Consider the following 14,207-nt stretch of genomic DNA (forward strand, 5'->3'; position numbering starts at 1 on the left):
TTAAATCTATGTTAAATCGTCAATCCCAAATTTCACTAATGGTTGAAATTTCATTTCAAACTAATCAACTTGTATACCAACTTCTAACAACAAAAACACAGGTTTTGCTGAGTTTTCAGAGGGGATTCCACAGCTGAGGATAAGCAGACCACAGTGACAATCCAGTTCCACCCACTGCAGGTTCATTGTAGTAGATACCTCACCTAACACAAGAAAACCAGGAAGAAGGACCTGGGATTTGGGGGAAATGACTCAGCCCCAGCAAAACCTGTTCTGTGGTATTCCACAACACAGATTGCCTATTGGTCATTGCGGAAACAGAATGCTGGAGGAGATGGGGTTTGGCTTGATCTAGCAGGGCTCATGTATGTATGAAACAATAGTGATCGCACTTGAGCATACGCAAAGCACATCACTTTTCACCATACTGTACAATCAAAGCCCAGGCTTCTCACCAGGCGTTAAGATACTGGATTTCTATGAAGTCTTGGGCCTCAATACTTTCAGCTGATACATCACTCGCACACAGAGATGCCTATTTCTATTTCTGCTGTGCGATTTCGTGTGTTTGTTTTTGTTTTTACAATCAAACGGTATATACATAATTTTAAAAATACATTTTTTCTCTTTCACCATACCCCATCTTGCATTTGCTGACTTGAAGACTAGCGACAATATAGAAACGCCTACTTTGCTAAAACGTTCCCTTTCCCGCGGGGCCACTATTTTATTTTTGCACGTCCTCACTCGTTCCACGCAAGAGCGCGGCAGCCTGCCCCGGCGAAAGAGCACGTAATCACGCACGGCCAAATTAGGAAGCGCGCGCATACAAAAGAAGAGAGCGACGCACGCGCAGCCCAACCTCTCCTTTTCGTCTGCGGTAAAGGAAGCCGCGTTATTTATTTCTTGGAGGGGACGGAAGTGGCGAGGAAGCTTGGCCTTTCGCGCTTCCCGTAGCTCGGGCGATACCAACTGCCTCCGCGATTCCGAGGGAGAGGGGAAGAAAGGGGGAAAGACGAAGGCGCGCTTATGAAGGGCCTGCCTCCGGGGGCCGAACGCGAAACCTTGATGGGGGGAGCCTGACGCGCCGACAAGCCGGGAGAAGCGGCCTTGGCGCGAGCCTCGGAGGCGGCCGCGGGAAAAGGGCGAGGTGAATGGGCGCGCCCTCCCCTCCCACAACCTGCCCGCGCTGAGCTACTGGGAAGCCAGTGGGCGGGGCTCAACGGGCAGCCGTGGCGGCTGGGTAATGGCAGCCCTGTGAGGAGGATCCCGGGGAGCGGAGGGGCAGGAGCCGCAGCCTGCGCAGGAGACGCGCGTGTGGGGAGGGGGCGGGGAGGCGACACTGACCCAGGCCTCTCCTGTTGCCAGGTAACGGGGTGGGGGGAGCGGGGCCGCCCTTTCTCTCCGCTTCTCTTTCCTCCGCCTCCCCCCACCCCCCTCGCCTATTTCCCTTGTGGGTCAGGCGCCCCTTATGTTCTGCCTCTTCCCCGGCTTTCTTCTTCTTTTCTCTTTGGCCTTCTTCCCCCCATGTCTAGAGAACGGGCCATAGGATCTCCCTGCCGGTATGTGTCCCGCTGCTGCGACCCGTCCCCGTTTGCTGCCCTTTACCCCGAGCCCCGACCTCTTGGATGTTTGCGGGCGTGTTCAGAAACTCCGGGTCGGATCCAGACTTGAGCCGCGCTTTGCATTGCTTTCCATGGGGCTTAAGCCCCTTGGCTCGTTCAGGGCTCGTTTCCTGGGAGCAAGCCCATTGAAGTCATCAGGGTTTACCTCTGAGTAGACACGGTTAAGGATTGCGATGCTAGTTTTGGATCATAACCTTACCTGTCGAGTGTGTGGCATCAAAGAACACCTGAATAAGACTGTGCTCAAGCAAGCACTACGAGGGTACAACCGCAGGCCTTTTGTTCCCATTTTGGAAATGGCAAGTCAGTCACAAACAAAGAAGTGTGTAGATGAATGGCAAAAATGCAGGGAGGGTTAATGTTGTTTTAGTTCAGTGTTTCCGGTTTTGCTTTGCATGAGTAATACTGCTGGATTTTTAAACCAGGTACTGAGAATGAAGGTGATGGTTCTAAGAATTATGATAATGAAAAATCCGGCTGGCATGCAGTAGCACCATTGAAAATCTATGTATCACTTTTTTCCATTTTCGCCTCAGCAAAACAAGACAGTTTTATTAAATTCACTGGGAGTTTGGGCATCCGAAATGTGTCCTTTGAAACACCACCAACTGTCTGGCCCATAAAATTAAATTTATCTGCAACAGTTTTGAAGAACAACCTATAAGAAAGCCATAGCCTTAAAAACAACTTCTCCAGAAAAAAGCATCATTGACAGTACACTCTCATGGCATTTATCCTATCAGAAAAAATCCTCCTTCACAAGAGTGTGAAAGATATTGGCAATGAACATCATATTCCTGTTGTGGTTTACATTGCAAATAAGGAGCTAGGTAGTTGACATTGCCTTGACAGAAGTCAATAGTGAGCCTTCTTTCATTGCTTCCTGCTCTCTCCAGACCTCTCTCAAATGATTTGTGAGAGATGAATTAAAATAGTCAGTGTTGGACTGCATGTTAGTGAATGCAAGAACTATATCTCTTGCACTTCCTCTAGCTGAGAATTAACTGAATTATAATTACAGCATTATAAAATACAAACATCATGCTGTGTTATGCACATTTAACTTGCATGCAATCAGCTTTACATACTTGGCAAAAAAAAAATTAAAAATTAGAAAGGGAATAGGCTTCCAGGAGAATTTTTTTTTTTTTTTTTTTGCAAACCCACTTGTCGTTAAACCCATTGTGCTTTGACTATACGTGATTTTGGGTTTATATGCTATCACCAGAATGTAACCACCACATAAGTTTGAGAGTCACCTGTATATATGTATCTCATTCCATTTTAGCATATAAACCTTTTCCTTTTTTGGTATAATCATATGTTTTATCAAGATGACTTCAGCAGTGGACCTGGCAGACTACCTACCAGGAAGGATTTTTTCTTTAGCAGGTATCAATTTCCCAAGGCTCGGGCAAAGTTAAGATGTGTAATGTGCATACCTCAGTAATGAAGTACTACGACAATGTCATTGTATTCTGTAGAATCTTAGGACCACTTCACACTTGATAGGGACTCAAAAACCTTCTCCATGGTGGCGCTCCTATTTTTGAAGTGCTCATGAGAAATGGCTGGCACCAACTCTTTATTTGCTTTTACAAAGGGCATTTGTGCTAAGACTTGGCCATTTGTTATTGATGGCTACTCCTGTGCTGGGTAGTTGTTTTAATTTATTAACTGACCCATTTATGCTATTATTGAATATTTTTTGTAGTTATCTTTTATTGTTTTATCCCTGAGCTCACTTGCTAGTGAGGGATAAGCTAAAACATGCTTAGATTGACTGAAACATAATTCATGCCCACATTTCCCTTAATGCACAGTTGTTATCTCCATTAGGGAAAATGTCATTATGACATCTGATACGGTGTTAGTCATGGGTTTGGTGTTTTTGTTTTTAAAAAAGGACTGGACAGAAATTCATGAAAGATAGAGCCATGAACTGCTATTAGCCATAACAGAGACAATGAAAATTATGTATTTAAAGCTGGTATACTTTTGAATATCAGGTGATGGGGAAGCCAACATGGGAAAACACTTATCACTATCATGCTGTACATGGGGCTTAAGGGGAAGAATCTAGCAGGCCTCCAGACGCTTGTCTGATAAGTTCAGTCCTTGAGAATATCGTTTTCATGTATTGTGTCTATCTTCCCCCAAGTTTTGTAGACTTCAGGATTAAGCAATTTTAGTTCCAACTCGTCTTAAGACATCTTTTAGATTTATCAAGAAAGACCAGTCTGGACTTTTTGTGTGTGAAGTATGCCTGGATAAGATAGGTATGCAGGTGTAAGTTGGTGTTAACAGAATTGCCTGAAGGTAAAATGTTGTAATTGATTCATAAAGAAGATACTATAGGAAATTGTAACTCTATAAATTAGGCACCTTAAAGAGCTGTGTTAGGGTTGTTCACATAAAGTTTTTTACTTATTGACATACCACCCATAGTAAATTAACCAATTTCCATCTTTCTGAAAAGTAATAGCAATTGATTCACCACTGTGAGAATTGTCAATGGTTTTATTCTGTTTCTATTTCTACTTTACTTCCGAGTCTTTGCCCCTTGTTTTCCATTGTTTCTTCTCTTCTTTCATTGTATTCTGGAAATAGTTATTGATACATCTTTGCTATGAGTAAGGAAGCATACAGTGTGCTGTGTTTTAAAATGGCGATTTCGCTTATTTCTACAGAATGGCAAAAATGCGCTTTTAGAATAGTCAGCATTATCAGCTAAATTTGGGTTCATTGGTCTTCTCAGATAACTTGAAGTAATGTTGGTATTGCTGTTATGAGTGAACAAATACAAACTTATTGTGGAATATTGAATATTCCACACCACTTGGAAATTGCTAGGAGTCTAGGAGTAGTCATTTTCATATGTTATACAAATAAAACCACTTACACAACTCATATTTTAATAATGACAGTATTTTTAGTGTGACAGATGCACCTTTTTGGAGTGCTAAGTTCTCTGAAGTGACGCTTGCTATCAAAAAACCAAAGTGCTATGCCAAGTCTGGATACTTTCAGCTACTTTGCAACTTTTCTGTGGACCTGAATGGATTTTGTGAACTAGAGTTTGAGAATCTCTGCTCTAGCTCTCAGTGAGCCCAGGGCTAGTACAGTTATTAACTGCAGTTTAGAGATCGGGATATGGGTATATCTGCCCCCCGCATCCTCTCTGCAGCTGGATATCCTTGCCTTGCCATAACCACACTTAAAGGTCAGGTTGGCACCAATGTTGACTCGGTGGATTATTTCAAATTGTGGTTCTGATTCTGTTTTGGAAGCAGACTGTTATTAGCAGTAAGCAGCAAACTATGGTTACTAGTGACCAGGAAGTGGCGGAGGGAGTCTGCTTGCATGAGAAGGAGGAGGGGTTGTATAAGCCCGCAGTAAGTTCCTGATGGCAGAAGAACTGATGTGTTGACCTGAACCAGTTTGCTTTGTAGAGAGTCTTGGATTCAGTGCTTGGGAGTCTTAAGTGTACATTTCAGTATGGTTTGTGTTTAAATTCAGATTTAATTTTAAATCTATATAGCATAAAATGCACACACCCCCCCCAGATCTTTCATATATACAGTATAAGTAAATGGTCTCTTTGGGACATTAATACAGTACAGTGATTGTCCCAAGATCACCCAATGATCCTTGTCTGAGTGGGAATTTGAACCTTGGTCTGTCCAGTCCTCCTCCAATACACTTAACTGTTCTGCTACACTGACTCATTTAAAGTAATTTTCTACAATTGAAGTGCAAGCTATTTAAGTGCAACTCAAATTTTCTGTTTGTTTGCTACTTAATTGCAGCATCATCGACCTCCCTATTGGCTTCCTGTTGGAACAACAAAATCATTCATTGTTACCGGATTCCATTTGCTATTGCAAGAAACACCTAAAAGGAAACAGTTTGGCTACTTTTTCTAGGCTCTGTGCTACTCTGTGTACTTTTCCTAGAAACCTCTCTCGGTCTGATGCATGTAATTGACCCCGATCTACTTAGGCTCTTTCTGGGAATCACGCTGTTTGTTCAGTGATTCATTCTTGCGCGCATTATTTGTAGTATACATGGCAACAGTGAGGACCACGGAATATTGCACTTTGCTAGAGAAGTACCACAGAGCAACATTTCTGTAGCAAAGATTTCTAAGAGTACCAGCAGAAATCAGCCTGGGTAATAGAGCAGGTCGATTGTTAATGTTTGATGTTTTTAGTATTCTGTTGGGAGCCGGCCAGAGTGGCTGGGGCAACCCAGTCAGATGGGCGGCATACAAATAATACAATCATCTACATCCTCCTCCTCCTCCTCTAACCAATTATAAGGTTTAAAACAAAAGAGTTAAGCAATATAGTAATATTTTGTGGCTAACATTAGTTTGAAACTAATCATCTGGATTTTTCTCTTTTTTGCAGATCAATACTAACGCCCCACAATGTCCTTGAAACCACGAGTAGTTGATTTTGATGAAACATGGAACAAGCTGCTTACAACAATTAAAGCTGTTGTTATGTTGGATTATGTGGAAAGATCAACATGGAACGACCGCTTTTCGTATCCTTTTAATAGAAGCTGGCCTCTGATTGCATGTGATTGTGTGTCTTGCAGATATTGGTTTGGTGTAAACCGTGCATAAATTTGTGCCCAGCATAATGCCAGCTGGAAGAAAATGTCTTCTATGACCCCCATTTTTTACTACTTCTGAGAAAATGAGGACCTCATTGTAAAAGAAGTTGTCAGAAATGTTGCATACAGTGAAATGGGGGAAATCTGAATTGATCACTTCCTAAGAACTGTTGCTATGGATTAATGATAATGATTGTCTAATTACATTGAGTTTAGTACATGACTTTTTGGTATCTATTCTGAATGCAAGATGTGGCTTTTTTATTCACTTAGAGCAGACAAATTGACATCCCTCATAAATATGCCAACAGTCCGACTGGCACAAGTAACCTCATCTGAACTATTATTTAGCTTTACTACAGTTGGGTTAGATTTCTAACTGTTGCTTTGATTGACTGTGACAGTGGATAGCTTGATGTTTAGTTTGCTCTGGAAGAAAGGATAGCCATCCTTTGTATTATTGGTAACACTGACTGCCTTTTTCCAGAGAATCGTTCAACAAAAGGCCTTTTTGAAGGATTGTCAGTGTATTTGTAATTAATTATTTGTATAAGTTGGATGCAACCCATCTATATGTGCAAATTGTGAATGTTTACGTTTGCAAGATAAGACACATGCTACTGAAGGAACTAGTAAAACCTCAAGCCAGGTGGAATCTGTCAGTAGCTATTTCCTTTATGACTCAGTAGCAGAGCGACTGTTCTCATCAGCATATACAAAGCTGGACACTTGGTCTATCTTTATAGTCTGCACTGACTGGCAGTCGCTCTCCAGGGTTTCAGACAGGATTCTTTCCTAGCCCTTACCTGGAAATGCCAGGAATCGAAGCTATATTTTGCTGGATGCATGACCAATTATCTTTTGGAATATGTAGTATAGGGGATGGAAACAACCTGCTTTTCTTACAGAAGCAACCTGCCTACCTATGATGTTGATATTGCATCCCGGTAAACTTAGTACACCATGATGCATTAGTAGAGGGGAATCTATTGTACCTTACAGATGGGTGCAAACAAGTTGTCCATGTAGGCAGCTGCTGTTCCTTTGCTCATATGATGCCCAAATGTGTTGATGTTCACGGCAGGTTTTAATTCAGTTTTTCGATAGTGCGTACCTTCCTTGAGATTGAAAGCAGAGTAAATATGCTCAGGATACTGTGTGTGCTCCAGTATAATACCAAGTCCTCTTGTAAAGAGCAATGGAGATCACATGCTACTTTTATTTAAAGCATTGACTCACTTTCAGCTACCTTTTGACCTTCAGATCTGTTCAGCCTGAACCCCTGCAGGAACAAGATATTTCTGGCACTGTGCTTCCCTCGCAGCATAACTTAAGCATGTTACTAGAAGTAATTTACTGCTTTATAACTTCTTTCTAGAAAGTTAGTTTTGCTTTTTAAAGTAAAAGTCATTTCCAAGTTTCCGTTGAATGGTTCAGGCTGGTAGAAACAGATTTTTGATGTGGAAGGGAGCCATTTAACACAATTCTGTCATTCTGTCTTTACTCCATTTTTCATCCTAGTAAATGACTCCTGTTTCTTTATGCCCCTGCTCTCATTTCTTGGCACTGGTTGTTCTTGAAATTGGTGGATAGGCTTTCAACAAGATCTTATTGCAGCATTTGCAATGTGTTACCATAATACCAGTGGTTACCAAAATACCACTTCTGTCCCCTGGAAACCTGTTTGTTGCTTCAGGAAGGTAGACCCCAGTAATCCATAAACTGCAGTACAGTTCTGGTTCTAAACACAGAAATCTAAATATAGGAAGAAGAACAAATTATGGAGGGTTCTGCTTTTTGTGGGTCCGCCCACTGCCTGCTACAGGAGTGTCCTTGCCAGGATGCTAAGCAAGGTGTGAAGGGAACTGAAACAGAATTTGGGTTAAGAGAATCAGACTTTGCAGCACCAAGCAAGGCAAATACAACAGGACCCAAAATTCAGCTGAGATCTTATCTCATCAAGCAGGTTGGATAGCCTCTAGAACTCCACCCATCAAATGAAGATGCTGGGTATTAAAGGACTCAGATGCTATTTAATGATGATGATAGCTTCTACCTTTCAAAACAGAAAATTACTTTGGGTAGTGGGTAGACCAATTCAGATGTTTCACCCAAAGGTCAGTTGCCATTTCAAGACTTGCGGTCTAGTCACTTTTTCTTCTCCCTTTGGAAAGTTCCCACTGAAATTCTACATGTTGCAGATTCTGGGGCCATGAGACAAGCTTCTGATCATTATTGGGAAAGTCGCTATCAGAGGGGCTTGATCACACAGAAATATATGAGTTTATTGAATCTTAATGCAGAAAAGCTTAGGAATTGAAGAAGGGCTTCAAATTTGTTCACAATTTGTTGCTAATCTTTGTATTTTTCAGAATCACATGGTTAGGGCAACTGCTTATTATTTGCTACAATGAGTCAATCCTTATGAAAACTACTAGGTATGTAATGAACTCCCCAGACTTTAAAAGTTTCTCATAAATGCAACAGCAGCAACATTTTCTGGTATTCAGAAATAGAAAGCTGGCTTCATAGATGCCTTCTATAGGCAGGATTTTATTTTAGAAAGAATTGTTTTTGCTTCATCCTTTATTTCGTGCTTCTAGTCTACTCAGTTGCTTTAGAAAAAACCAAGAGTATAATAGTTCTTTTTCCACATAGATCCATCAGCTGTGGATCAGATCCTTCTGGAAAAACCTTGCTTGTTTCAATGCTTTGTGTTTTGGATGGCTTATGGGGAAAACAAAGTTTTTTATAATGAGCAATGATAACGTGGTGCCATTATCATTTTTTTGGCTAGATATCTTCCTTTTCTCTTCTGTCTTCCAGGAAAGCCTTAATAGAGGTGGGGTATTGGGGGGGAGGCTTATTTTAGGAACTATGTAGCCTGTTACTACAGACAAATTAGACTGCAATACATTTTTCTGGAGGAGATATTATTTGACATATGGCCAACTGTTATGTTGTTAGTGATGAGTATTCAAAGGAAGCAGACCATAATGAAGAACATCCTCTCGGAAGCCAAAGTTTACAAGAAGAAAACATGCTGAAGCTCCTGCTAGTATGAAGTGGTGTATTGTTAAAAACCTGTAAGTAACTTTGTTCTTGTTGTGAGGAACTGCTTCTTGCTCTAGACTTGGAGAAATAACACTGTTCTCAGAAAAGGATTGTTTGAAAGATACAGTTTCCTTACAGGTTATGCTACACTGTAAATACAGGCCAGGGCAAAAGGCCCTTTCATGGCATTCTGGTGATTTTCAGGCCCTCCATTCCCACTTGTGATGCTTTTTCTATAGGTTGGGAAAGCCTCTCCTGAACAGCCTCCTTTGCAGTACATGGAACTGCAACTGATAGAGAAAGCCAGCAACTTTCCCATGTGCAAGCCTTGAAACCAAGCCACATTGTTCATTTGTTTTTAAGATCTTGTTAAAAGTTTGGGTTAAGAGAACTTGAAAGTATGTTTCATCCTTGACTTTAAACCCAGGGACATTTACGCTTTGTGTGTGGCCTATCCTGAACCACTGGGGGAGAGACTTTATATGGAAACAAAGAATTTTTTGGAAAATCATGTACGCCATTTGCACAAGGTAACTATAAAGTGTACAAGACGTGAGTCTTCTCACTGTATGAGGATTTCATGACTGTGAATACAAGCTGTTTCACTATTTGATAAGGATTACAGTCATTTTTTAATTCGTAAAATATTTTGTGAATTACAACCTGGGAGTAGGGCTCCCAATATACAGTGGTACCTCGTTTTGAGTCCAGGATCCGTTCCAGAGCCCCGGATGCTCAACAAAAGGGACGCTCGACAAAGCGCTGCTCTTGTCATGAGCAATTTTGCACTTCTGCGCCTGCGCAAGCGGCAAACCTAGAAGTAACCCGTTCCGGTACTTCTGGGTTTGCTGCGGACGTTCCACAAAATGGACGCTAAACAGGGCGGACTCACAACGAGGTACTACTGTGTATCAATATACAGTCCAAAACCAGTTTGAAGTCCCTATTGTGATACTGGTTTTATAATTTTTGACCTGGCAATATATTATACATCATGATTTGTGTGCGCGCGCTGTGCTGAAATCACAATGTAGGAAATACTGTGAAGCCAGCCATTCCCTCAACATAGCTCCATTGCTATTTCAGACATTGTGATATATCAGTATATTGCAAAGTTTAGCTGGTGATATATCATGAAGTTGAAAACCAGATATCACCCAGCCCTACTGTTTGTGTCTATATCGTTCCATCCTTATTTCAGACATCATTATATATTGGTATATCACAATGTTTAGCTGGTGATATATGGCAGTGTTGAAAACCAGATATCGCCCAACCCTGCCTGAGAGCAGCATGTAAATATGTATGGTATTTTATTTTATTTTTAAATTGAAACAGTGCACATATCAGAATGTATTATAGAAGTTTGTTCTTCAGCATTTCTGACATTGTTACTACAGTGCAAATTGTGGAATTGATCTTTTTCCCTCATGCTTTTTTTTGTAGAGAGTCATGGACTCTGAAGAACAAGTACTGGTAATGTATCATAGATACTGGGATGAATACAGTAAAGGGGCAGACTATATGGACTGTTTATACAGGTAAATTTTGGAGAAAACATGCTAAAAGTGTAATTGATGCAAAAAAAAAATTATAGAAGAAAGCTGAAGCTGTTGGGAGATGGACACAGTCACAATTTGATTCCAAAACTATGTTTAGGACAAGATTATGAAGTGCTTCCACCATTATTTTATTTATGTAGGTTACAACATGTAGATGCTTCTCTTATTTACAAAACTCAGATTAATAAAAATATGACAACTAAAAAGATATTCTGTATGAAATATATTCTTTGTTGTGTGTGTATATGCAGAAACGTGGGGTTTTATAAAGGTTTGTTTAGCTGTTAAATGACAACTTGTCCATTTTCCTTGCAATCATTCCATGCCTTCCCAGAGAAAGCCTCACTATCCTAGTGGATCCAGTAACCATAGTGTAGGATAGGCACCAAGTGATCTCATTTAACTAATTCATTTAAGTAACGTAACAGTGGAATGGGAAAAGAGTTAACTGTGCCTCTTGGAGGAAGAACAAGAACAGGCTTCAGTTGCTATAAAAAGTGAGAGTGCACCCTGGTCTTAAACATGCTTCTATGGGCATAAGCCCTGTTTCATAAATCCAGCAATGCACAAGCCTCTTCAGTACACAGCTAGGTTTCCAGTAGGCTTTCAGGTCTGCTCAAAGTTGAGGAAAACCATGTACATCAGGCTTCCATGTAATCAGGCATTCATGTGGCGGGTCTGCTTAAGAATGTAATAAAATCCTGTTGGATCAGAGCAATAGCTCCTCTAGTTTAGCATCCTGTTCTCACAGTGGCTGACCAGATGCCTGTGGGAAACCCACAAGCAGAATTCAAGCACAAGAGCACTCTTCCCAGTTTCCAGGAACTGTTTTTTTTAGAAGCCTCCAACTGCAGCAGCAGAGCAGAGCCATCATGGCTGTAAACCACTTTGATGTATATTTTTATATATGTATATATGTATATATATTTATATTATATATATATATATATTTATGGCAAATAATTTTATAAAGAATTATAATATTTATGTCTAACACAGCCATTGTTTCCTGTGTGGTGTTGTCTTCTGCCTACAGCTCTATGATTTTGATAGTGAGATGTGTCTTTTTTCCCTGACCTAGATTTGCTTCAGAAAACATCTGAAAACATTCACAATATGTTTTGTTTTCATAGATACCTCAATACACAGTTTATTAAGAAGAACAAATTGACTGAAGCTGATCTTCAGTATGGTTATGGAGGTGTGGATATGAGTGAACCATTGATGGAGATTGGAGAGGTAGGCAGTCTATTGATGTTCTTCCAGAAAGTTAATAAGAAGTGCATTTAATTCTCTCTTCCTCACAATAACTTGGCATGGTCACTTTTGTTGAAAACCGTATAGCCCATTTTGTTGGATCAGTAAAATAAATGCCTCATTTATTGGCTTCGTAAGTCTTCACAGTGAGGCATTCAGTGCTTTTATTGGTTTTTTAGCCAGCCTTAGTGAACAGACCATTGTTGTGTATTATTTACTTACTGAAATGAATATAGATTATACACTATCTTGGTGGGATTGGTGGATACAGAAAGAGAAATGGGGCTCTGATGATAAAGAGCTGCAAAGAAAGAAGTACGAAATGCACAACACTCAATAATTTACAGTAGTGCCTTTAATATGAAGCTGACAAGAATAAGGGCTTGGTGAGGCATTGTTTTATTAACCTGTTTCATTAGAAGTGATGCTTGGGGTGGCATGTACTTAAACCCTACATACATACTTGCTTTTCTCAAAGAGGAAAATCTGATCTCTGAATGACACTCATCTCTGGACCCTGTTAATTGATCCCTGGAATTGACAAGTTTTTGCATCTCTGATGGAATAAAAGAAAGCCCAGATATAAGGAGGATTGTATTAGGGCTGTTTCACATGTAAAAAATAATAATGGGTTGTATCCAAACCAACAGTGCGGTCCTATACATGTCTACTTAGAAGTAATCCCGATTGAGTGTAACGGAACTTACTCCTAGGTCAATGTTTATAGGATTGCAGCCTATGCCTGCAACCTAACTACACTGACCTGGGAATAAGTCCCCCCTTGACATAGCTGTCAACTTTTCCCTTTTCTTGCGAGGAATCCTATTCGGAATAAGGGAATTTCCCTTTAAAAAGGGGAAACGTTGACAGCTATGCCCCTTGGGAGGAGTCATAGTTCATGTTAGATTATCTGCTTTGCTGCCTGAAGGTCCCGTGTAAAATCCTCAGTATCTCCAGGTATGACTGGTAGAGATCTCTCTCTGAAACCTGGGAGAGCCACTGGCAGTTATATCAAACTAGACTCTATATAAGACACCTTCTTGTAACACTGATTACTTCTGAGTAGACATGGCTAGTTCATTGTGCAATAAGTTAGTTATCTAGTCCCATTGATTTCAGTGGGAATTAACTTGCCCCGTTGATTTCAACTAGCTTAAGCCCAGTTAGCCATGGTTGGGCTTAGCGTTATGTACAAAACATGAACGAGTGAGTAATCATGCAAGTGCATGGAGCAAAAATCGTGACCACTTTGATTCCCCCCACCCCTATCCTGCTGCTCTCACATTTGCCAGAGCTCAGCTTTTGTGTCTGAACCAACTAGTGGTTTGTCTCCCCCAGACAAACCACGAGTGGTAAGGCAAGAGCAAACCATGGCTATTGAGCGTATACTCAGAGGCAGCCTTAGTGTGTTACTACTGTTGGTTTCTTTTGCTTTGTACACACGTGCAGCAGGCCAAAGAGGACCACTTTTCCTTTCTGCACATTCCAACAGTATTGTAAGGATTTTTCAAAAGATAAGTGCAGACTGGCTTTGAGTAGCCAAAGCTAATCTGAGGGGATGCTTGAGTTCGGTACTGGCTATTGTTGATCACAAGAGTTGGGAACTTTCCAAATGTTATTGGACTTCAGCTCTCATCTGCCCCAGCCAGCAACACATATTTCCAAACCCTAGATTATTTTAATTTAATCTGCTATTTTCTGCATTTAAATACAATATTACCCTATTTTAATCCAATATTACCCTACTGAATCCATCAGGATTGAGCAGTTTTTAATTCTAAAATAAACAAATGAATCATCTGTGCTTGACATGTTTCTGTTGTGCATTTTTTCATAACAGCTAGCACTTGATATGTGGAGGAGGTTAATGATCGAGCCTTTACAGGCTGTCCTCATTCGAATGCTCCTCCGTGAAATAAAAAAGTGAGTTAATCCTTTTCCTGTTGTTGTTGTTATTGCAAGTTGCCTGCTTTATATATGCTTACTTACTGTACTTACCTGAGAATTGTAATTGCTTGATTTAAGAACGCTACTATTCACTTCTTACTGTTGTTTCTTTAGATCGTAACTGGGTTTTTATATGTTG

General features: G+C 40.6%; 1 protein-coding gene across 6 annotated transcripts in view; it reads left to right on the forward strand.

Annotated features, from left to right (window-relative positions):
* The first annotated feature begins 915 nt into the window (after positions 1-915).
* The window catches only part of CUL2 (cullin 2), a 46,087-nt gene continuing 32,795 nt past the window's right edge, over positions 916-14,207 (forward strand). For 2 of the 6 annotated variants that reach the window (XM_028751324.2, XM_028751328.2), the window contains exons 1-6: positions 1,211-1,368; positions 6,038-6,176; positions 9,730-9,832; positions 10,749-10,843; positions 11,998-12,103; positions 13,962-14,044. In XM_028751324.2, the coding sequence (XP_028607157.1) occupies positions 6,058-6,176; positions 9,730-9,832; positions 10,749-10,843; positions 11,998-12,103; positions 13,962-14,044 (506 nt within the window). In that variant the 5' untranslated portion in view covers positions 1,211-1,368; positions 6,038-6,057. Of the gene's footprint in view, positions 1,151-1,210; positions 1,369-6,037; positions 6,177-9,729; positions 9,833-10,748; positions 10,844-11,997; positions 12,104-13,961; positions 14,045-14,207 lie in introns of those variants that run through there. The other 4 variants (XM_028751329.2, XM_028751330.2, XM_028751327.2 and 1 more) reach the window with 3 other exon arrangements.

The sequence above is a fragment of the Podarcis muralis genome, chromosome 12, assembly GCF_964188315.1.
Source record: "Podarcis muralis chromosome 12, rPodMur119.hap1.1, whole genome shotgun sequence".
Lineage (NCBI taxonomy): Eukaryota > Metazoa > Chordata > Lepidosauria > Squamata > Lacertidae > Podarcis > Podarcis muralis.